The sequence below is a fragment of the Ctenocephalides felis genome, unplaced genomic scaffold, assembly GCF_003426905.1.
Source record: "Ctenocephalides felis isolate EL2017-DRISC unplaced genomic scaffold, ASM342690v1 CF-g0.4_SCAFFOLD_03570, whole genome shotgun sequence".
NCBI classification, from domain to species: Eukaryota; Metazoa; Arthropoda; class Insecta; order Siphonaptera; family Pulicidae; genus Ctenocephalides; species Ctenocephalides felis.
This window is the reverse complement of record NW_020539724.1, coordinates 20,237,524-20,262,946: the sequence shown is the minus strand read 5'-3', so window position 1 is coordinate 20,262,946 and position 25,423 is coordinate 20,237,524. Positions and strand designations below refer to the sequence as shown.

The window sequence follows — 25,423 nt, the reverse complement described above, 5'->3', positions numbered from 1 at the left end:
ATTTTTGTTGGTTTGATTATAATGATGCAATTTATTTTCTACCGTGTACTTTTCAAATTATTGCCCAATCATAAAAATATCTTTATTTTACTTTTTTGAGTGTTCTGAAAATTTAAATTTTATTTGTAAACTGCAAACATTTACATTTACAACAAAACTTCCAAATTTAGTTCAAATTTTATTTTTTTGTCAATGAAGTGGTATAAGAGTCTCTATCATATTACCTCTAGGTATTCATATTAATATAATCTAATTTAATCCAACTATATTTTATTTATAGACCCATTGTTACTAGATGTTATGCTATTAAGCAGTTGTAGCAGATATTGAAATTTAAAAAAAAATAATTTAAAAGAATTTTTGTTTCAATGAAGTTTCTGAAATTCAATTCAAATTCAAATTTGAAATTCAATTAAAATTTTAAGATGGTGCTAAATTCAGGTATTTTTAATTACATAATAAATAAAATAATCTTATTAGTGAAAAATTTAAGCTGATGGTCATTCTTTGGAACGTCATGCAAAATAACGTAAAAACCCTCCATGCGTGCCTTATTAATTTGAAGCATAAAATATTAGCTTTTTTCTGCCTGAAGAAATACTAATAATTTTTTATAAGAACAACAAAATAATATTCACATGTCCATGGTTTTTCACATTATTTCAATCACGTGCTGCTTGTGATCGTATTAGACTGATACATATTTCATTTACATTGATATATGAATTTCTCGCATATAATGTGAAGGATAAGCTTAGTGATTGTTGGAATAAATTAATAAAGAACTAAATTTATTATTACGAATTAAATATTATTCAAAAAACTATAATGAATTGCGCAAGTGTCATTAATCGTTTATGTGTTTTACATTTTTGAAGTAAAACTTTTTTTTTCGATTTTTCATTCGCTCTCGATGATATCATTTCTATACGGGTCGATTGTGATTAGTCGTCGCGTATGTGAATAGAGATCTGTCGTTGTATGCGTACCGATATCAATAAGGAAATCGGCATAGATAAATAAACATTTTAAAGTTACATCGTAGTACAAATCTCGATTTAATGAAATATGCCTGAATCAGAAGAATATTTTACCGTGTTCCTTGAAAATACTGATTAATAAGATCAATGATTAGTAAGTTTAATGATTAGAAATTATTTTTATATTATTCGTAGTTTCTATAAATCTTTGAAGTTATTAAAATGAAAAATATTTTTTAGACAAGACAGATATTACAGCTGTTCACAGAATGAGATTATATCGCCAGCGAAAAAGTAAAAAAAAATACAAGCAGTCAATGAATGTATGTTAATTTTAATTACATGAAGTTCTTCAAACACAATTACATGAATCCACCGTATGAACGAATATTATACAATTTATTAATCAGAAATTGCTTCATTTCTCTAATAAACGTTCATTTCTAAATGCTAATTACAATGACAAACCGATCATGTCATATGTGGAGTATGACTTTAATTACATTATTGTTTTTAAATATTATACATATTTCCAATGCTATTATAAATATATAATTTATAATTTATCATTATATAATAATGGTTGACACTAATAAATGTGTGCATCACGAGTGTTACCATATCACTAATAAACATTATTCAAAATTGTTATATGATGTATTAATGAAGATAGTCTAATTATTAACCTAAATTGATAGAGCAACATTTGTTGTCTTCAACATTTGTTGTTCTCTTAGTTGAAGACAACATTTGTATTATTAAAACTAGAGGTTGAAACCTATAACAAGTATTATGTAGTTCTTTATATATTGAATAAGTATAGAAATATCTTTAGGTCGGAGGGTGCACAAATTTCTAAAATAGACCCCCAACTATTTGCTTTTGGCAGTAAGTTGGACAGATGTACCTAATTGGTATCCAGCATTGGTATCCAAAGACAAAGTCAACATTTGTATAGGAAAAAAATGTACGAAAATATAGTCTCATTTGTATATTTTATTTGAATGGAACATTTTTCTGACCCAAAACAACTAGGAAAATTTTTATCAAATAAATACCAAGGTCTTTTAGATCAATAGGGTTGACCTGGAATGTCTGAAAGCAGACTGCGTGTTTGGTATTGAAACATTTTACCAAAAATTAAGCATATAAGAAATTATTGATTAAATTGTTGCATATCATAAAAATAAATAATAACTTCCCGCATGGTGTGCGGGTTATAGTAATCGCAAAAAAATCGAAAATATTTTTTTTTTATATATCTTTACGTTTCAGAGGTTTCTGAACATTATGGCATACCTTAGAAAAAATGAATGTATGAGTGTGTGTGTATGTGTGTGTGCGGATAACTTTACTAAAACATTTATATACTCTCGTACATCGTATTTATTTCTTTTCCAGATGTATTTACTATCTCTGAGTTACATGACACTTGGGGTCGTGCTGGCTATGGCACTGGCATCCCCTACACTTATGACGTCATCTACAAGATACGTGACGTCACCATTAACAACATTTTTATCTACACTATTGTCAACGCCAGCCAATTATATGGATACTGGAAATGAGATGAACGAAGTTCAAAAGAGTTTCAGGTGAGAGATAATAAGAATAGCATTTTTTAATTTGACTGGTAAAATTTATATATGTAATTAATATAACATAATGCATTGATATATGTAATTAATACATATTAAATCAGAAAAAAATATATGTAACTAATACATATTAAATCAGTTCTTGCTCGATTTTAAAATGGCTACAACTATAATTAGGACGGATATTAGACAAATGTTTAGCTTCAAAATAAGATAACCCTGCAGAAACTGCAGTACCAAAATTATCATATCAAACCTATGAATAGCATGTTCGTTTATTAACTAAGAACTTATTCACTAATTTTAGTAACTAAGTTTCTGTTATTCACTTCCATTTTAACAAATAACCATTTTTTTCATGTAAGTAATTCTAAAATTTTCTTATTCAATTATTTATTTTACTGAATTTATAGCTCTGATAAAAGTTCCCAAACGTAGTTAAAATGTTTGATGGTTAAGCAAGGACACCGAAATGATTATATTTCAGTATCTCTTCGATATATCCAGAAATATGACACAAGTAATTATATTGCTATAGGCTTGGATTATAAAAGCAGTTATTTACCTCTTTTCCTTCTACTAATCCTCCAAAAATGCATATTTTATTTACATTCATAAATCCTCAAATGCCTAGGTAGCGATTTTACTCTGTTCTTGAACTGATTTTACCTTGATCCTTTGTATTTATTCATATAGACTTCATATAGGCATTTCAGCCAATTTCGGTAATCACAAAATCCTAAAAAACATAACAAACATTATAAAAGTTTTATATTGTTTTCGACTGATATTATATTTTTCATAAAGACATTTTTTAAACTCATAAAATCCTACTGCAAATAATTTTATTTTTGATCAAAAAAGCATTTTTCAAAGCTCGTTAGTTACAGAATCCTAAAAATGATTACACCTAAGATAAAACTAAGTAAAATAAAATTTTTTCATATTCTTGGATTTTACTTTTTAAAAGTATTACAGCAAAACCAGGAAATCTTAAAAATCATAACATACATAAAAAAAATAAATAAAATAAATTTCACCCTGTTCTTGAATTAATTTCATTTCTGTTCTGTGTGTAGTTAATAAAAACATTGCTTTCGAAGCTGTTGGACACAAAACCTTAAAAATTGGTACGGACTATAAAAATATAAGTCTTTCTTTTAGTTGTGATTATATTTTTACATTCTTGAAATTAGTGTTTTTTTCTTAATTTTTAACGCATAGTATTTTCACTTGCAAAACAGTTCTATATTTCCAATTAATAATGAATATCACTGCTGCATGATACCAAGACGCACACAACGCGTGGTTAAAATTAAGATAACCATATTTTTGAAGTCAAAACCGGAACGGCAATTTTTAGTTATTCTAATGAATTTTAGGAAGAACTTCATTATTCGATTATATGTAATACTTTTTTCACCTATGATGTTATTTACATCTCATATTTTTCGATAAAAATTGTCTTCATACTCAATTTGAGAAAAAATAGCACCTGTTAATTTGTTTACAGAATTTTTATCAATTTTTGTGAAATTGTAAATAAAAGTTGTAAAGCCTATGAGCCTATTTTAACCCGTCTTGGAAATTTTGTATTCGGCAATTTTCTCATTCATAATGTGTTGATTTATATAAGGATGCTCGTTGTCTTCATCAGTTTCAGATATTTGATGGGTAGTTGTAATTTTATTATTTTATTCTTTTCAATTTTTAGCCCACCGATTTCTTCCAAGAGGACTTAAAAATACAATTATTTTACATTATGGATAACAATTAATATATATATACAAAATTACAATCTTTTTTTTATTTTACCACATAATTTAAAACTGTCTTTAGTCGACATCTAGTAAAAATTTACAATATTTAGTAAAATTAATAATGCACTTAACACAAAATTACATAATACAGAATGTAACAATATTATTTATTTGCAGAATAAGATAAAATAATGAAAGATATTTGAAAAGAAATATAAAGGTTAACTTAAGCAGATGGAGATTATTTGATTAGGTGAAGTGTTATGAATATCTATTTCATTATCAAGTTAAAGTTAGAGGACATAAGTAGAATAGGCGAATTTAAGAGAGAATTAGATTTAGGAGTAAGATAATTGAAAAAGAATTGTGAACGCGAAGATAGCCTAGGAACATTAAAGGATAGTTGGTTAAGAATAAGAAGTCAGTCTATACTCTATTGCAAAGTTTAAATAAGAACATAATAGTACAGATAAATCAACGTGTGGCAAGAGAAGGTATACCAAATTCTTTTAATAAAGGGTTGTGGTCAAAGCCACGTTCAGGGTAAATTTTGTATGTTTTATAATAAAGATATTTTAGAAATTTACGCTGAACTTTCTCTATCGCATTGGAGTTGATCTGATGAGGATACTAAATAATCGATCCATATTCTAACTTTATTATCAAAAACTTTTCAAAAGCACGGGACAATCCGGGACACAAGGTAGAAATCCGGGACTGTTCTGGCCAGTCCCGGCTAAGCAAAAACATATGGTCAACTTATGAAAATGCCCCGACAAATTTTCCCAGAAAAATAAGTAAAAGATTTAGTTACTTCTGTTCTTCGATTAATTGTATTTTTGTCCTGTTTGCAGATCATAAAAGCTTTTCCGAAACCGAACCCGTTAGTTGCAAATTTCTAAAAAAATCATCGCACACGTTTCTTATGATAGTGTAATCATTATAATTTAGTTTCTTAATGATCGTACGATTTTCACGGTCGACGACATGTGAACGCGGCTGGAAAACCGCGCAGAATTGACATCGCCATTAAAATGAAACCCACAGGCGGCGACGACTGAAAAAGACAACGCGCTACATTTACGATTTAGCGGCTTCATTGCACGCCAAATTATTTCCAAGAGTTTATTATTATTGCAAGGGAATTGTTTATAAGAGTTTACCGTTATTGTTATCTCTGCAAATTTCTTCAACCGACATTCTTGACAGAAGTAATACATACAGATATAAAAGCATTAAGTAAGGAGACCATTAAATCAAAACCAGGACGACAATTTTTAGCTTTGCTAACCCGAGAACAAGGGGGGGGGGTCACTAATTAATAGCTTAAATATGATGTTAAAATATCAAATACTTCATTAAAATAATAAGTTTTTTTTAAATGAATCTTTTTTTAAGCATTACTGACTATTTAATACCATGAATTAAGGTGACCATACGTCCCGTTTTAGCCGGAACAGTTCCGGATTTTCACCTTGTAGCCCGGGTTTTCCTAAATGTAATATTTGTCCAAGATTTAGATCTTTTGTCCCGGTATTTTTGAAAATTAATAGGTAAATTACCAAAAATTATGAAAACAAATGAACAGTACTATTTTTTAAAAATTAATTGTGAAGAAAATGAAATAGAATTTTATGCAAGCCAAAAGTATAAGATCGAAAAATATAAAGTATAAATAATATCATAGATAAAAAAATATTACATATAATCAAACAATGAAGTTCTTACTAAAATTTCGCATTTCAGTTAAAAAATTGATTTATATAAAAAAACTGATTTTTTATTGTATTCTTATATTGCATTTGTTATTTTAAAGACCACCATCCACCCCGTCTCGAAAAACCATATCACCCTACTTTAATTGAAATATTTGTTCTATAATATCTTACAATTTTGAATCCTTTGTATATATTTTTTTTCACTTTAGAGTCTTGTATAAAATTTACTTCATAATTAACTGGCAAAAAATTACTACTTGTCGCAGGTAGTCAAAAAGTTCGTTTTTATAATTTCGGTAATTTTGGTATTTCTCAGTAATTTCTTGCAAACCCGCTGATTTATGTTACTACTTGGTAAATTAGTCAATTTCGAATATATCTAGACGTCTCTAACACTTGCTCGAGCTATTTATGTTAATTTTCCTTGCAAAACCCTAAAGCGATATACCATAAGTCCAAATTGGTTTAAGACTACTTCATGAAGCTTGTCGTAATAAACGTAAGCTTTGTAATAAATTTTTGTAATGTAGCAATGGCTACAAGTAAAGGCTATTTTTACTTGAAAACATATTTCAGATATATATTTTCTAGCAAAGTGGATAACAATACTGCTTGATATGAGGGTGCACTCAATGCATATCTTAACCCAACAAGTTTATGGTTGTGTTACCGTCTCGGGCATTTTGATCTCAAACAAATGGTTGTGTTACCGTCTCGGGCATCAGTGATGTCAGTTTTTACTTGAAAATACGTATCTAATTATAATTCCAAGTAAAAACAGTCACAAATAGAAATAACTAGTATTAGTCTCATTGTCAGTATAAAGAAAATGAAATCAATGAGTTGCTGTCTAGTGATATTATGATATTAAGTTAAAAAAATACAACACAAATTACGATCTTGCTATGAGTTGATAATTTGGATGAAGAAATCTTATTCAATATTTTTGAATTTATAAATATCAATAGTCCAGTCATTTAAGCTTAAATTAGGTTAGAATCTGGGAATTCGAGAGACCCAGCTGTATGTCTGTAAATACTTGTATATTGACACCCTAAATGTAGGTTTTGAGACAACTTTAGGGTGTCAATAACAAGTATTTATAGACTTACAGTTGGTATCTCGAATTCCGAGGTGAACTTACTCTAATGACTGGACTACAATATTTTTTTTATAAATGGTATTACGAATAAATTATTGGCGCAATTGCAAACAACCATTTAAGTATGAAGAAAATGAACTTCATGAAATACAAGTTTGATAATATAAACATCGAAAATACTTTATACAACTCTCCCTTTCATATTTTTCTTTGAATAATAATTTAATTAATCATACCTTAACATAATAACCTGCAGATAATAACTACCGTGCTACAGCAACACGTGGCTGATTATTATGGTAATTAAAATAATTTACATTTCTGAGGATTTTTTTTGTAAGACTGATAAAAAATAGAACATATTTTAGATTGTGGTAAAGCATTTCAAAAAAATTTTTCAAATATAAAAACTGCTACTATAAAGCACTGCTATAAAAAGCAGTTTTGTTTTAAGGTCATAATTGATATGATATGATATGACATATACACACACATATGTATATATAATATGTATATACATATATATATATATGTATAAATATGTATATATATATATATATATATATATATATGTAATACATATTATGTACATATATGTATATATATACATATCCATAAATGTATATACATACATAATTAAAATAAAAGCAACTAGTGTTGATGGTCATCTGCTACGACTATAATGACAATAATTTTAAAAAAAATTACACAGGTATTGTAGGCCTAACATTGAAAGTTTAGTTTTTTATACCAATAGAAAATATACTAATTTTACGGAATCTAATTCGCTCTCTTAATTCTCTATTGATTTCATAAATAATATAGCAAAAAAAAAGTTTGATATTTCATCTCAACTTTTGAACTAAGTAGTAAACATTTGATTTAATTTAGTTCACAAAAATATAGTATATATAGGAATGATAAAAAAACGTCAACTTTTTTATACAAATTAGTAAAAAAAAATATTTCCACATCATAGACCTTTGATATGATCTACAATTCAAAAATTTCGTGATTCTAAGTTCCATCAGAAATGTGGTACTCAAACTTAAGTTTATGAACATCATAGCAAGGAAGTAGTTCGATCAAATTAACCAAATAATTAAAATAATAAAACTAAACTTATTTATCAAGTACTTCTAATAAGTAAAAATCCATTCCATCTTTTCAGTACTATCATCACTATAAAAAATAGTATTACCGGACGTAGTTCTTAGATTTATTTTTTTGAACTTTATAATCGATTGATTTAATGTTTTATGTGGGTAGATAATATTATCAAATATTATAGTATTTGAAGTTCTAGATTATGTGTAAATTTTGTTTTGTTTTTATGTGTTTATGCAACCCATTTCAAGCATGCAAAAATTGAATTTCGTCACGATTGTTTGAATATAGATAAGACGTTTTAACAATTTGATGATTTTTTAAAATGTATCCAAACCCATATAAACATACATATGAAAACCAATTACAGAATTACATAGGTATAAATATCAAAAGTTTGTTAAAACTTAAAAAAAAAAAATTAATCCTTATACATAATTATATAATATTTATCATATGTAAGTAAACATTTTGAATAAATGTTTTGCATTGATTAGTGGTGATTAAAAATTAGCCCTCCCCGACTGTGTTGTATCAATAAAAAAAAAGTCATCAGTATTAGAGTTATGGAAAGACTATCAAGCTTGTTTGTTAAAGAAAATGATTAGCTACTTGCAAAAAATATTTCACATAATATTATTTAAACTTTCAACTTTATTTTCAGTGGTTATCGCGTGAGGAACGACTCTCTACGAATGGTATATTTTCACGACCAGACTATAGCTGTAGTTGAACTTGGCGCGAAGAAACTATTGCTGAGCTGTGAACTTATTGAAATATAGTAAGTACAAGCAATTTTTTATATCTAACATAATCTAGAAAATGAAAAAAAATGACATTCATTATTCTTTCTCTTATTTGATTTTATATTATTGAAATAATTGTATAAAACTCATATGTGAAGACCTGTAGTTAACCTTAATGAAGAATACCAGCCTTTTGATTTAAAATTTTATTTAATTAACTGTTAAATAGGGTGGTCCTTAACAAGGACATTTTCGAATTTCTTAGCTCCCAAGGGCGCCAATGCTTTCAAATGAATCAAAAATTAATCTCTAATATTATTAGTTCTTAATATAAACATTTAGATAGAGCGCACGCCAATTGAAAGTTTCTTATATTTGTTATTAACATACGTCATTAAGTAAATTCCTGCGCTATCTATCGTGAATTCAAGTATTATGACACATAAGAATATTTGATTAAATTTGATTAAGAAATCTTCGAGTTCTTTATAAAAATAAAAATGCAAGTTCATTACACTTCTACACTAAAATAGGTTGTGTACTATTGCTGAGAAGCAGTATTGTGAAAACAGATATTAAAGACTTATTCCCAAACTTTGAGCGCACAATAATTCTAAAATATAATAGTGTGTAATATATTATTATATATTTATATATTTTTTTAATTTCTTCATCTGAGTAAATTAAGTTATAAGCAAAATGATGTATTAAAGCCAGAATTCGATTATGATAAATCTATCAGTTGGTATAATGCATTTGAACACGAAACTAGTGGGGTGCATTGAATAGTGCCTCAAGGCAGATTGCAGGAACTTCCCGTAATTTTTGACCGCCAAATGACATTTTTTTAACTTCTTTTTATTGAGGGTCCATGACCGCTAGACCTGCCTCCCCAAAAATTTAATCAGTTCATCTCGTCAATACAATTAAAATGTTTTTTGAATTGAAAACAGAGTTACAGTTTTTGGCACTTTTTGCCCCGTATCTTCGGAACGGCTAGACCTGTCTTCGCCGAAAACTAATCAGCACATCTTATCAATACGAATCGAATGTTTTTGAATTATTCAAATCGGTTGATCGGTGTTCCCGAAATCGTCGACGAAAATTTGTATCCGCACACACACACACAACAACATTTCTAAGGTATGCTAAAATGTTCAGAAACCTCTGAAACGTAAAGATATATAAAAAAATTTCATTTTCGATTTTTTTGTGATTACTATAACTTACGCTACGGGAAGTTAAAAAGTTCGACACCCAGCTTGCCAATTATTAAAAAAAAAGCAAGTATTCAACGCAATTTAAGGTTTAGCAAAATATGATTCATTCCCAACATAGAGCACCTAGCTAGTTCTGATCGTTATTCCATATTCAGAAAAAATATTAATTTTATTCAGATTTAATACAAAGATTAATACCGTATTTAATGTTACATGTTAATTATCTGTATGTATAATATCTCGAGAAACAGCATGTCATGCATATATACGATCTTGAATGTTTTGTGCTAATTTCTTCTTGAGTAATTATACTCTTGACACATCTTAGATTAAAATATTGCACATGTGTGCTTCCTGTAATATATAAGCGTGCATGTGAAAGGAAATATGTGCTAACAGACCCGAATTCGATATAAATTATTTAGAAAACATTGAATTTACAAGAGTATAAAAATTATCAACGCCTTATCAAATTCATATGCCATATCAAAAATTAATATGCCACATAAGATTTTTTTCCACTAAGCGATTTGCTAGTACTATTTATTTACTTTATTGTCTAAACTTTTGGATAAAAAGTGTTGTTTGTTAAGAAAAAATCTCAAATGCAATTTATATGATATGCAATTTTTATCATTAACGTGATAACGTGCTTTTTTGGTGCATTAGTTATCGTTTGCTAATTTTCTATTTATATAAATAAAGTTATGAAAATGTTATGCGTTGAAGAAAAACATACATTTAGAGTGGAGCATAAATGATATCTCAAAAACATTCAAAGCTACGATTTTGATATTTGAAAGTAGAGGGAAAAAAATGTAAAACCATCTTGATCCGTACGACATCGCTATCGGGGGATAAACGGCAATGTTTGAAAATCCATAATAGATGTATTGTTTTTCGTTGTTAGCTTTTTTGGTTATGAGCACTATTATTTAGTTCACGAGATCTTATTATAATTTTAAAGTATACGTTAATTAATTGTTCTACAAGATGTATAATTCATTGAAAGTTAGCTATTAAAAAATTAACAGTTTTTTTATATAAAACTGGGAAAAAAGAAGCAACTGAAACTTTAGTCTGGAAAAGGTTTAAACAATAAAAATATTAAATTAAGTTTAAAAAAGCAATTTTATAAGATATAAATTGAATTTGGAATAACTATTAATTCCAAGTTATTCCACTGATGAATATTTCTGACCAAATACTAGATCAAGGTTATATACAAATGTTATCTCTGTGAAAAATGTACCTATGAAATTTATATTTTGCATTGGTTGAATAAAGTAGCTATAATTTGGTAAAATCCATTTAAAATTAAAAATAACACATTAGACTTATTTGCCATGTGGCCATCCGACCTTTTTTTTGAAAAACAGCAAAAAAAAAACACATTTTTACAATGATGATTAAGCTAGGAGCTTTACTGAATATAGTCAGATAGTTGTTTGTTTGATATTTGTTATTTGTTGTGATATAATTGATTTTATTTCCGCTATATAATTGCTCAAAGTCTAATTGCATCTTTTTGCCCCGCCCTACTTCATGTTAAATAACATTATGCAGTATGCTTTGATATTACCACTTTAGAAAAAATCTTACTTCTTTAAGTATAAACAGAAAATTAAACAGCACATACAGCTGTTTAGCAGCATAAACAGCACAAATTTTATTAAAAAGCTAATTATAATCACAATGTTGAATTGCTGTGGCTCAGCTGTAAAAAACTTTGGTGTTCACAAATTATCAGGTTAATTCCCTCAGACAACCTGATATCAAACAGTAGTGATATCCGTTTCCATTTAAAAAATCACAATTAGAAAGGGAAAACCAATAGCCCTCAAAACAGCATTCGTAAATTAATTAATCTGTGATAATAAATTATAAATAATCACAGAAGCCTTCAGAACACCTGCTAGTTCTAACCACTGTTTAATATATATAAAAAATGAATAATTTGGTAGCACGTGCTTTAAACAAAAAATATAATTCAATTGAAGAATACATTGAGATATAAATTGTGTTACATCATAATTATGAAGATTGTAATTATACCATCGACCACATTGTAATTTATATCATACATATATAAGTAGACATATCTGTATAAAGTACATATACATATATACATACATACATACATAAATTTATATATATGTATATATATATATATATATATATATATATAATATGTAGGTATTATATACAAGTGTATGAGCGTACGAGTAGAGTGATAAAGAGAAAGTTAAACCATAGATCAATACCCGTTTGAGCATATATAATGCATACTAATTAGTTAGTTATTCCATGTTCCAGTAAAATACATTATAAATTATTAATTTCATAATATACACTAAATGTAATGAAATATTTACTAAAATAATTTAAATATTGATCAGACTTTTATCATACACTAGTTGACCCAGCAAACGTTATTTTGCATTATATGGTGTTTGTAAACAATATCTAGAAAATCCAAAGATTGTCATTTGTCAAACATTTAAAAAAGTTGATATTCTAGGTTTCTAATAATGCGGTTCGTTTAATAACGCCTTTAAGTATAAATAAAACTACAAACAAAACTACTTACTACAATTAAATAATATTCATCTAAAACATCCTATTAAATGTAATTGAAAATCATCTGTCAAAACCATTTGACATTTGACGTATGAGCCGCCGTCCATTGTTTATTTCGAATTGAATCCAATAAAATCTGAATACAATTTATATGAAATATAATATTCTTATGTAAGAAAATTAGCTAGATTCTTCTAACTATTGCAAGTCTTGCATGTGATAAAGTCCAATTGATTTTACAGTTAAATAATTAATATTATGAATAAAAAGAGATGAAGATTAATGCTATTTCAAATAAAAAGAGCAATAAGCAGTTTTGCAGAATAATGACATGAATTGTGTTCTTGCCATACAGGAGGGCGATTTCTTAATTAAGAGAAGGATAATTTAAAAAAAGGCTCGACTTGACTTGAACCCTTTAGTTTTAGGTTATTTGAATCCAATGAAAGTTATTGGTGACAAATTAAACAGAAAAGGCAATTTATTTTCAATTTCAGATTTTATTCATTTAATTTCTCAAAATTCACTTAAATAAAAACAAATAAAATGCAATTTAATGAGAACTCGGTCGTAAACATAAAAATAGAGATAAAAACGATAGCGAGATTTAGACAATGTCTTATATTCAAGTTTCTTAAGTTAACAAAATGGGTCTTGAAAGTTTATTTATATGTATTTTAGCATAAATATTTTGTAAATTGTAAAGTTGAAAACTCTTGATAATGGCTTAACTTTGGTAAAATATTTTTTAACATCTACAAAAGTTTAAGTTACAATTTTCGTTTTAGGTAAACCAAAGATACTTTCTGACAACGCCCAAATAAAAATGTGTATTTCACACCACAATATTCAAAGACATCAATTATTGCTTCTGCTCTAATACTTCTATATTTTCGAAAATAAATACTAATTGACTCTAGTTTTATGTAATTATTGAAAATAGAAAGCAAAAAATGCAAGTTTTAAATGAAGGTCTTTTGCAAAATAAATTATGTTATTACGCGAATTTAGCAATATTTTGAGATTTAGTAATATTTTTTATTTAGAAACTTCCACAAAACAACTGTGGAGTATATAAATGTGTATAAATAAACTAAAATTATATAAACAATCTACAAATATATTTACATGCAAATAGACATATGCATAGATACATGCAAGTAGACAGTTATATGATAATAAATCATATTGGTCTTCAGTGAGCGTTTTGCAGACAATATTGGATATCGATGCTTCCTGATACCATGTCAGTTTCATCGGAAAGTTGTTTCCGTACATTTTTCGCTATGAATCAAGTGAGCTATCGATTAGAGAATTCATTCACAAATATGAAAATCAAATTTTGATTTTTTTTATGAAATTTGTAAAATTTAGTATACTATTTGTATTTTAATACAGTAATTTGTATTTTAATACAATAATTTATGTCTACGACCGAGTTCTCATTAAATTGTATTCTATTTGCAAAATAGTGTATTTACCCGTAGTATATTATTCTGATTCACACAATGTGTCCCGAAGGAAATTTAAATGCTATTTTACTAATATTAACATGTTTGTATGACGATGAATAAAACATAAAAGTTACAAAATTGTTAGGATAACTTTAAGCACAAAATTCTTTTCTCACTATCCCATATAAATTACATATTTCATTATAAACATAAATTACATATTTTAGTGCACCTCTAATAAAAATAAAAAAAACCTTTAACAAATGACAATGAGTAATGATACAAGTTAGTAGAATCACTTCTACTTTAAATAAAATATGTGATTGAGTAAGAAAAAAAATTGATTTCCATAATAGATATAATTTTTTTTTCGTGTAATTGTATATGTCCTTTTTAGAAAGTTAACATCTAAAAGGTTAATTGAATTAATTCATTGTTATGATAAATTTTAGTAAAAAAGTTTTTTTTTTGATCTGCCTTTTGAGACCCTGTTATAATTTTATGAAAGTGACAAATTAATGTATGTGTAAAGTGTAACAAATAAGGACAAAATTTAATAATTTGTCATAATTTTCCAATGCCATATACTGCTAGGTTTCATCAGAAATGAGGAAGTATAAAAACAGGCTGTCTGAACATTCTAATAGCAAGAAAGTTGTTAGAATAATTTATAACAGTTTAATTAAAAAAAATCCCGATAACCTCTTTAAAGTCTGCCATAAAGTAAACATCTATTTTACTGTATCTAAAGAACTGCATCAATTATATTTAGAACTTTGTACTTTGGAAAAAAATTATTTAATAAGATAGATGGCCGCAAATAAAATTTAACCCACCAGTTTTCTGTTATTCGTATTCCAATAAATTCCAACAAAATTGTTAATAATTGTAACACGAAAATCAATACAATAGAATATATGAGTAGTGAATCTAAATCATGCATTGAATATTTTTAAATGACTATAGCATCAAAATCAATATAAAAGAATTTCGAATTGAAAGTGTTTACCAATATACCTTGACTAATGATTCATTCATCATTACATAAAAATGTTACTGTGTTATTAAACGCCCTTCTCATTAAAACATCGACCTTGTGAAGAAATTTCCTTCAAAGCATATAATATATAAACGTGATGTTGGTTTTCCAAACGACATACCAAATATTAAATATTAAAGCGGGATCAATATTTTTGAATTATTTAAACGGTTGTTTCACATACCATTTACGGTTTCTGTATGCATTCTGTTGAAAACTTTGTTAATGTATATATTATATATATACATACACACACAAACATTTGTAATATTTTTCTGAACTATAAGCCTCCTTTTTTTAAAAAAAATCAAAATTTTTATTTATGAAAGGTATAAAATTTTTATTTTATTACTTTCAGGGATATAGGCAGCTCTCTTCTTTATAAAAATCAAATTGTCAAAAAAAAATACATGTTGTGAATATATCACCCATGTTTCTAAGTACTCACAGCAGTAAACATCTATAGTTTCCGATTAGTAGCATTATTAATTTTTAACTATAATTTGGTATTTCATATATAGAAAAACATATACTAGTCGTATTATACTCGTATATAGGTATAGATGATATATAAATAATTTTATAAACGTATGTGATTGTTCAAAAAACCCAAAGAATAGCCTTGAAGTTATTTTGGAATTGCTCGCTCTTATTAATGTGTAAATTATTGAAATATAAAAACCTAATGATATATAGTTTCAAGATCAGTATTTCGTGTTTGCAGATATTATCTTATAAAAAAAAAAGTCCCATGTGTCACTATATATAGAATTTTATATATTCTTCTATCTGAATAAGAACTTTTTGCTTACTATTATAAAAGCCGTAGCAAAGCGTGGTATAATAATAATATATAATAATAAATAGTAGTCTGTCCAAAGGCAGGTCCATAGTATGAGAGCAGAGTTTTGTTTCCTAATACTGTGCTTCGACTTCCAGTTTCCTGCATTTTCACTTCTTGCGTAAGTCATCAACCATCTGCATTCTTCTTCTTCTTACATCTCTTAGTCCTATTTTACTTCCATTCCTTCAGGAATTTAAATTCCATTCCATTTAAATTCCATTTTACTTCAGGATCGTGCTGAGCACTTTTCTCAAGACTTATTCATATACCTTATAGATTATATCTGTATCATATAGTGCAGTAAACGGAGCGTTTTAGGTCTGAATTTTTTTACTGTGCTCCGAATTTCATGAAATTTTGAAATTAGGTTCATCTTACCCTCAAATTCAAAAGTGAAAACAATTCGGGTTGCGCCATCACCCCCCGGGGGGATGACCCCCCTTCTCAATTGTGTAATTACATTTTTTTTAAATATTGTCGGAAATCGATAGAAGAGCTAATTATAATAAAAAAATGTCTTTTATAGTTTTTCAAAAAAACTAATACTTTTCAAGTTACTGGCCACTAAAGATTCATATATTTTTGGCGTTTTTCTTCGTCTTTTTGCAAATATCTCCTAAATTATACATTTTAACGAAATTCATGTAATGAACAAAATAATGTCAATGAAAATCTTAATAAATCGGTATCACATAAAGTGTTCTAGGAAAAATATTAAGCAAGATTTGAAAAAGCAAAGTCGTTTTTTATTTCGTTCAAGATTTAATTGTTGTATTTAAAGCCATCTAGTGTCGAGGTTTTACATTTTATGCATTTCGGTGAAATTGGGTTTTATAGTGCTCAACATAAGCTTTAAAATGAGTGCTGTTACAAGTTTTTTGCGTGTAAAATGAGTGAGCTATCACGCAAATAAGAAGGCATATACGAAGTTTTTTTCTTTTAAATCATATGGTTTAATGAGCGCCATTTCCACCAGAATTGAAGTAATTCACATTCCATCTAGAATTCACTTCATTATAGACATCTTGATGGATTCTAGTAGATTCACTACTTTAGTACAAACTATTTTCAGAAAACTCACGATTTTATAAAAACTTTTTTTTCCAATTTGCGCGGTCGCGCAGTCTTTAAACATTCACAACTCTGTCAATTTTTGTGTGAAAGAAAAATAATAAAAAACAATAATAAGCCAGAAAGATTCCTTTGATTTTTATCTATAAGCTTTTATACGTATCTTTTAATCTTTTTGAGATATAATGAAAATAATTTCGATTTTTAAAAAAATTGAAAAAAAAAGTTTTTATAAAATCGTGAGTTTTCTGAAAATAGTTTGTACTAAAGTAGTGAATCTACTAGAATCCATCAAGATGTCTATAATGAAGTGAATTCTAGATGGAATGTGAATTACTTTAATTCTGGTGGAAATGGCGCTCATTAAACCATATGATTTAAAAGAAAAAAACTTCGTATATGCCTTCTTATTTGCGTGATAGCTCACTCATTTTACACGCAAAAAACTTGTAACAGCACTCATTTTAAAGCTTATGTTGAGCACTATAAAACCCAATTTCACCGAAATGCATAAAATGTAAAACCTTGACACTAGATGGCTTTAAATACAACAATTAAATCTTGAACGAAATAAAAAACGACTTTGCTCTTTCAAATCTTGCTTAATATTTTTCCTAGAACACTTTATGTAATACCGATTTATTAAGATTTTTATTGACATTATTCTGTTCATTACATGAATTTCGTTAAAATGTATAATTTAGGAGATATTTGCAAAAAGACGAAGAAAAACGCCAAAAATATATGAATCTTTAGTGGCCAGTAACTTGAAAAGTATTAGTTTTTTTGAAAACTATAGAAGACATTTTTTTATTATAATTAGCTTTTCTATCGATTTCCGACGTTATTTTAAAAAAATGTAATTACACAATTGAGAAGGGGGGTCATCCCCCGGGGGGTGATGGCGCAACCCGAATTGTTTTCACTTTTGAATTTGAGGGTAAGATGAACCTAATTCCAAAATTTCATGAAATTCGGAGCACAGTAAAAAAATTCAGAGGTTATACCCTTTTTTCCTCTCCGTTTACTGCACTAATATAGATTATAATCTGTATGATTTGATACCTCTCCTAAACGGTTATTCGAAATTTGATAATTCTTTTTAGAGTTTGTCAAAGGAAATTTTTAAGATTTAATAAACAATAAAACTATAGTAATATCATAGAAATAAATGGCAAAAATTACAAAAAACCACGTATCATTGTTTGACGTTGAAAACATTTGAACTGTCATCTTCACTTGAAATTTGAATTTAGCTGAAATTATGAGCATAGATAGTATGAGAATATAATATACAAGAAAAATGTAATGTCTACATTATTATTGCCGAAAAGCACGTGAGATGTACCAAAAATTAAAATAATATAAGATACAACCAACAGTATATGTTTGGCAGATGAAATTATATAATTCAGTTTAATAAATAACGCAATAAGTCTAAAATTGCATATACATTATTTTTTTAAACTGATGCATGTCGCATTTTGGTTTACCTTACTAAATTATTTAACAATATAGAAAAATATTTCTACTTATTAAAAAAATGATTTAGAATTTTGTATCTTGTGTCAAAATTTCATTTGTTTGGAATTGGATATGGAATATTTAGCAAGTTGATCTTACAATTAGATTGAAGGAGTGATCATATAAACTAGATTTTACAAATCAATTCACCTAAGGTTTGAACATAAACAATAATGTTTATTAAATTATCAGTAAGAAAAATGTACTTTAGAAATTATAATTGCCAAAAAGCAACTAATACATCGTACGGGATTATGAAAATTATAGACTAAATTATTGATGCAATTATGTTGTGTGGTAAAATCATGTCTGATTCTGTTCATTTACCGTAGATACTATATTGTTATTCTGAATTTCTGATACTACTTATAATAAGACCATAAATGAATCACAAAGGCAGGACATCAAATAGGATATTCAAAAGTGTAGGATAGGATATTAAAAAAAATGGAACTTTTGAATTGTAGACGTGGGTACACGACAAAGTCTGTCGGGTCATCTAGTATATATATATATATATATATATAATATAAGGTAATTTCCCATGCGATATCGGGTTTATTGTTGAGAAGAACCGGTTGTATGTGATTCAATCATTCATTGAATTCGAGGCAGTGGGTCAATATATGGATTCAAATACTTGTTCATTTATATATATATATATATATATATATATATATATATGTGTGTGTGTATTTATATATATATATTATGTATGTATATATTATATATACATATATATTATAAATGTTTGCGTTTGCAATAAACATTGTGAACATGTGAGTTCAAATTAATTATCAAGTAACAGGAAAGTATCATTTCCTTATGTAAATAAAATAGATTTATACATGTACGTATATATAAATTGATTCAAACACAAACTAACTGGTAGACCATGGATGGCAATGCCTTTATCAGAAATTGCTTTGTTTTTTACACCTTTATGCCAGTTTTTAATACGATATAAATAGCTTGTCCTTAAAAGATCTCAAATAAAACTAACTCAAATAAATAATTACTAACCATTTACATTTATACGGAATTAATGCAAATTGCATATTCACATGAATATGCTTTAGTAGCATAACTTTATATTATGAAATTCAGTGAAAAATACATATTCAAATATTTATTATTTTTCAAGTTTATTTATTCCAGTTATATAAATGTTAAAAATAAAATTTCCAAATAAATTTGTAGTAACTACTTGCCAAATTAATATTAAAAACTACCATCTACACGTTTTATTCTTGATCGATTTGCAATTTTTTCCTGACAAAAAATATATTTTTAGAATTTGTGAAAGTTGTCTCATAAAAATATTCATCACGCTATACAATGGTACATATATAAATAACCAATAAAATAATAAATATGAATGAATGAATGAATTGACACATTGAAATAATGATAATTTAGACCTGTCCTAGAAATTTATATAATATGTAATTTTTGATAAAATTTAAGTTTACAGTTTCTGAAAAAGATATCATTTATATCCTAAATGTCGATAAAAATAAAAACTAAAATATTTTTTGGGCAAAACGGACGCTTTTCATTTCAGAAAAGTAATATATATATGATAAAATTGTTCTTGGGCATCCATCCAGTAATTAAAAACAGTTTTATTGAAGGAAAATGTTTTTATTAGAAAAACATACGTTTCGGGTCTTGATTTGACCTATCTTCATCTTGTGTTTTTGTGTTTTTTTTTTTCAATTTATTTGTTTGGTGAGTTCCTTACATTTGTCTATGTCTATGTTTGTATTTTCACTTTTATATACTTTCACAATATATATATATTAGTTATAAAACAAATTTATTAAATTGATTAGATTTACGCTTTTTTACAAGTTTTTATTTATATTTTTCTGTAATTATGTATTTTTTATATTGTTTTAAATTATAACCCTAAAATATTTAATTGTGGCACTGAAGATGGGTCAAATCAAGACACGAAACGTATGTTTTCATAATAAAAACATTTTCCTGGCCCCGTTTTGCTGCGGCTTTCTCTATGAGCCACCTGATTGAAATTTCAATCTGATGGACAATCAACAGTTCAATACTATTAATCAAACTGTTAAATTTATATTAATCAAGGAACAAATGAAATGAGCACATTACAAGATTTATTACAAATAACAAAGTGACTTTACTTATAAAAGCGTTATGCCCTATTTGGCAGTATGCTTAGCTTAGTTGTTTTATGATTATGTATTTAGGAAAGGTTTTATAAGTCACATACTAATAGCTTTTCATATTTCAATATTTGCCATAGCTTTTCATATTTCCTTTGCGAGTTGGCCCAAAATATCTGATTTTTGACACTATAACTTCTGGGTTGTCTTTTAAAAAAATGTCAGGTAATTAAGAAACATCATCACAGCAGCTCATAGAAATCTTAAGTAGATTGTCTCATAGTTACTAATATATTTTGAATACTTAAAATTCAAATTACACAAAATAAATCAGTTGAACACTTACCAGAACGCGCGACTCTTACATTTTATGCATATATTTGCATAATTTTTCCCAAATTTATTTTAATATTATGTAGAATGTGTTAAAAATATCAAGAGATGAAAAAGATCTTGAAGGAGAAGCTTATGTTTTCGTGAAAAAATCCTATCTGCTAATTTTATCTACGTTTCAAGCCATTCTGAATCAAATAAAACCAAATTTGGGAAAAGTATGTGTGTGTATGTGAGCAAAGTTTTGAAAACGGCTGGACCGATATCAAAAATGTAAAAGTTATTGGATGTATCTCTACAACGACCAACATCGATTAGTTTTGCGTTAGTTGGTTGAGCCGCTTCTTTGTAATTTAGCCCACAATCAATAATAAAAATTCAAAAACTGCTTGATAGATATTGGTTGGGAATCGCGTTGATAAGCTTTCGGTAAAGATTGACCAAGCCATTTCTTCGTAATTAAACGTTGAATTTTTTTTCAACGTTTGATTGATTTTGACAAAATTGATAAAACTTTGTATGACGATAGGCTCGAATAAAACACTAAAATATTGTAGACATATGATAATTGTTGAATTATAAAAAACATCAAAATTTCGCCTTGCGTTTAAGCGATTCTAATCAGAATCTATTCCGTAATCTCTGTACGTTTGGTGGTCTATCGTAGGTAGCTACTGATTACAGTTTACGTCCACACTCAAATAAAATACATTTTTAGAACACGAAATAGATCAAATGTAATGTGATAAACAAATTATTCGTTCAAATTTATACTATTATAGATATTATAAGTATGTATGAATGACATCAATTGAAAAACGTATTGTTAAATTTTTAGTGAAAGAGAAAATGTTATATTATCGAAATAATAAACAGTTGAATATTTTACCTAAACACTTGAATCTCAATTCTTATCGGATAAGCCGATTATTTTTACGTGTCGGAAAATTCATGCAATTTGTCTTAAGGTAAAATGTTACTTACAACTAGTTTGATTCATTGTCTGTCAAAAGGAATAAATTAAGAATGAAAATCGATTAATCCTTTCCACTCACGAATTCCGAAATTTATATGCATTTTTGCCGCCGGAGCGGCGGCATTCGAGTCGAAAAGGTTGATATTATTTAAAAAGTTCAGAACGATAAAAAAACACGTTTGTAGTCACTACATGTAATTTTGAATATATTTACTTTTAAAACAAAAAAAAAACAATTTATATATAATGCATTTTATTAAAAAAAATATATCGCCCCCGGGTGGGCTCGAACCACCAACCTTTCGGTTAACAGCCGAACGCGCTAGCCAATTGCGCCACGGAGGCTGTTGGAAGGAGTAAGAGTCCCACGAAACACACATTGAAAATTATCGTTTAGTGGTTTGATGGTTATCTGAGCCAATACGAATATTTTACCAACAAAGACTAATATTAATATTATCTAAAGATATCGTGTTGTTATAAAATATGAACGTATATTCTATTAAAAAGAAATATATTTAAGTGCAATTTACATTAGCAGCATATCAACAAAAAATTTTGGTGCAATATGTGCAATTTTAATTTCATATATGTACTCAATTGTGGAAAGTTTGCTTTGACCATATTATTTATTAAAATTTTTATTCTATTTAGGCAATTATTAAAATAATTTCAATATATTGATCTACAATGCCTTGTTCTTAAAATAAATGAAAGAGAAAGAGACTTTAAAACATACAAACAAAGTTTAAGTAATTTGGATCTAAATTACTGTTATTCGTTCAAAAAGTACTTTTTAAAATGTACAAATCAGTATAATTATATATACTAAAATTTAATATTTTTAAAATAACCTAATCTTTATAAAAATCGTTGCAACACAGTGGTTTCCAACCTTTTTTGCACCGAGCCCCGCTGCTCTAATAAAAAAAATTATTGCGCTCTCCTTAATTTTTTCAATTTAATTTAATTTTGTAAATACTAAACTGATATTATCAGACTACAAATTAATATGCAATATTATTTAAAAATATGCATAAAAACTAATTATTTTTTAATCTTGTTCCAAAAATGGTGGGTTGTTTTGATAATAGTATTCTGGAAGCAGATGTACGCGCCTCCCTGAGGGGGCGCACTCCACAGGTTGGAAACCGCATTTGTAACATATTAATACATCTAATAATTCAATATTAACACCAGTACACATTACATTACAAATCAAAACTTTTCACATGTTTCTCGTTTGCATAGATGTTAGAGATGTTTCGGATTTTTAGTGTTTGTAAAAAATATAAAACAATTATCTCTATTTTTTTCCGAAGTTGGATAGTATTCTTTAATTGAGATATTTTATTTGCATTTTCAATTTATTTTTATATATTATCTATCGACTGCGCAAACAAACTAGGTGAAAGTGGCATTATGCCTTAAGACATGTTGCAAAGCCTTGAGAAAACTTCGACTAAAGGTCAATTTTTGACTCACATACACACGCATACATTCTACAATTTTGGTGTCGAACAATTCTAAATGACTTGAATCGTCAAAAAACATAAAATTAGCAAATCAAATTTTCTGGCGAGAACAGAAATTTCCTCGGGAAGTTTATAATATAGTACAAAATTTACTTAAGATTATTTTATTTTAGTAAATATATTTCAAACAGTCTTTCGAAATTTGGTTCAGACATGAGAATCAAAATTATTTTTATCAAAAATTAAGATTTTTTTAAATTATTTTATAGGTTTAGATTTAAATTGAAATCATTCTTAAGAAATAGTGATTTTTTAAATTTTCCATATACTCTATAAGTTAATATTCAAATTTAAACCTGAATATTTTGACAAGTTTCAATTTTTCAAAATTCCAAAATTTGGTTAATTAAAATTTTTTTTCTTAAATTATAAAGTTATATTTTTAAAATTCACGTATTTTTAATTTCTCAATTATTATATAAGTTCAGACTAAAATCCGAATATTTAGTTAAGTTTACAATCAAAATGTTCTAATTCTTTTTTCAAAGTATGGTTCAAAATTAATTTTTCAAAAATCAAATTTTTCCAGTATTGTGATTACTGTAATATTAAGTTAAAAGACCTAAATAAAATATTCAATGTGTCAGATAATTCTACTGAAACATATTTCATTGTTCCCACGAACTACATTTTTATATCGTTTGAAGAAAATTTACGAAAGAAGAGTACTTCAATTAAAAAAATCGATAATGGATTTAATAATTTACTAATTGTCTATGCAATGTAGTCACTCCTCAATACAAGTTTCTAATTAATTATCTAAATATTTAATTTTTCAATTTCAGTAATGATGCAGATGGTTCCGAACTTCTGGCAAAACTAGCCTCTACTGTTAATAGACCACTAGGTAAGTATTTTAAAATTATTGTAAAACTTAAGATGATTTATTTTTTACATATTATATTTTTAATAATTGAATAATTGATAGGCTACTCAAAGTCTTAAGGAATCAATGTTTGTTATTTGTTATTTCTTACAACAAATCATTTATCAAAACTTTAATAATATTAAAAAAATAGGTTGAATCATGTTAAAAGTGATAGACATTGCTTAATTCTCGATATGAAAATTTATTTCTTTTTTTTCTTTGACCTAATTTTAGTTATATAAATAATGCAAAAATTTCTGAAGCAGGTAAATATTATTATCTAATAAACAATTATCGGTTTCTAAAAGTTTAAACAATTTTTTGGTCATTCATTTATTCAATAAGAAAGTTTTGCCAAATTATAGGCTATTCAGAGATTCGCAAATTGTCAACCTGAATCAAATACGACAAATAAAATTTTTAATAGCTTTTAAAACCTCTCTCTCTGATATAAAAAAATCCACTATATATTTTATTCATAGTTGTCTAAACCATTTAACGCTACTTCAAATTTTCTATTGATCATTAAATCTAAAGCCAATTTATCAAGAGATATAAAACTACATTTATTTAACTATGAGTCAAAGAAACAAAGAATCTGATAATTGATACTGACTGAATTTAATTATTCTTTTATATTTATTATAGCTCAAAACTATAAATAGAAATAACTAAATGGAATAACACTTAATTTTATTTTATTGCATCATATACATGCATCTTTTTATTATTCTAACTTTCCACTTCATTTAGTATATTTAACATATAACTTTCACTAGACTTGGATGCTATTGAGATCTATTGCAAATGATGACCCACTATCCACT

General features: G+C 27.0%; 1 protein-coding gene and 1 non-coding gene across 2 annotated transcripts in view; one reads left to right on the top strand and one right to left on the bottom strand.

Moving 5' to 3' along the window:
* Positions 1–2,494: 2,494 nt before the first annotated feature.
* Positions 2,495–25,423, top strand: part of LOC113382974 (SUN domain-containing protein 2-like) — a 28,451-nt gene continuing 5,522 nt past the window's right edge. The window contains exons 1-3 of the mRNA XM_026621233.1: positions 2,495–2,575; positions 8,930–9,046; positions 24,514–24,575. Of these exons, the coding sequence (XP_026477018.1) occupies positions 2,532–2,575; positions 8,930–9,046; positions 24,514–24,575 (223 nt within the window). The 5' untranslated portion in view covers positions 2,495–2,531. The remainder of the gene's footprint in view (positions 2,576–8,929; positions 9,047–24,513; positions 24,576–25,423) is intronic.
* On the bottom strand, positions 22,465–22,538 carry Trnan-guu. The gene has a single exon. It is a non-coding gene; the product is annotated as a tRNA-Asn (tRNA).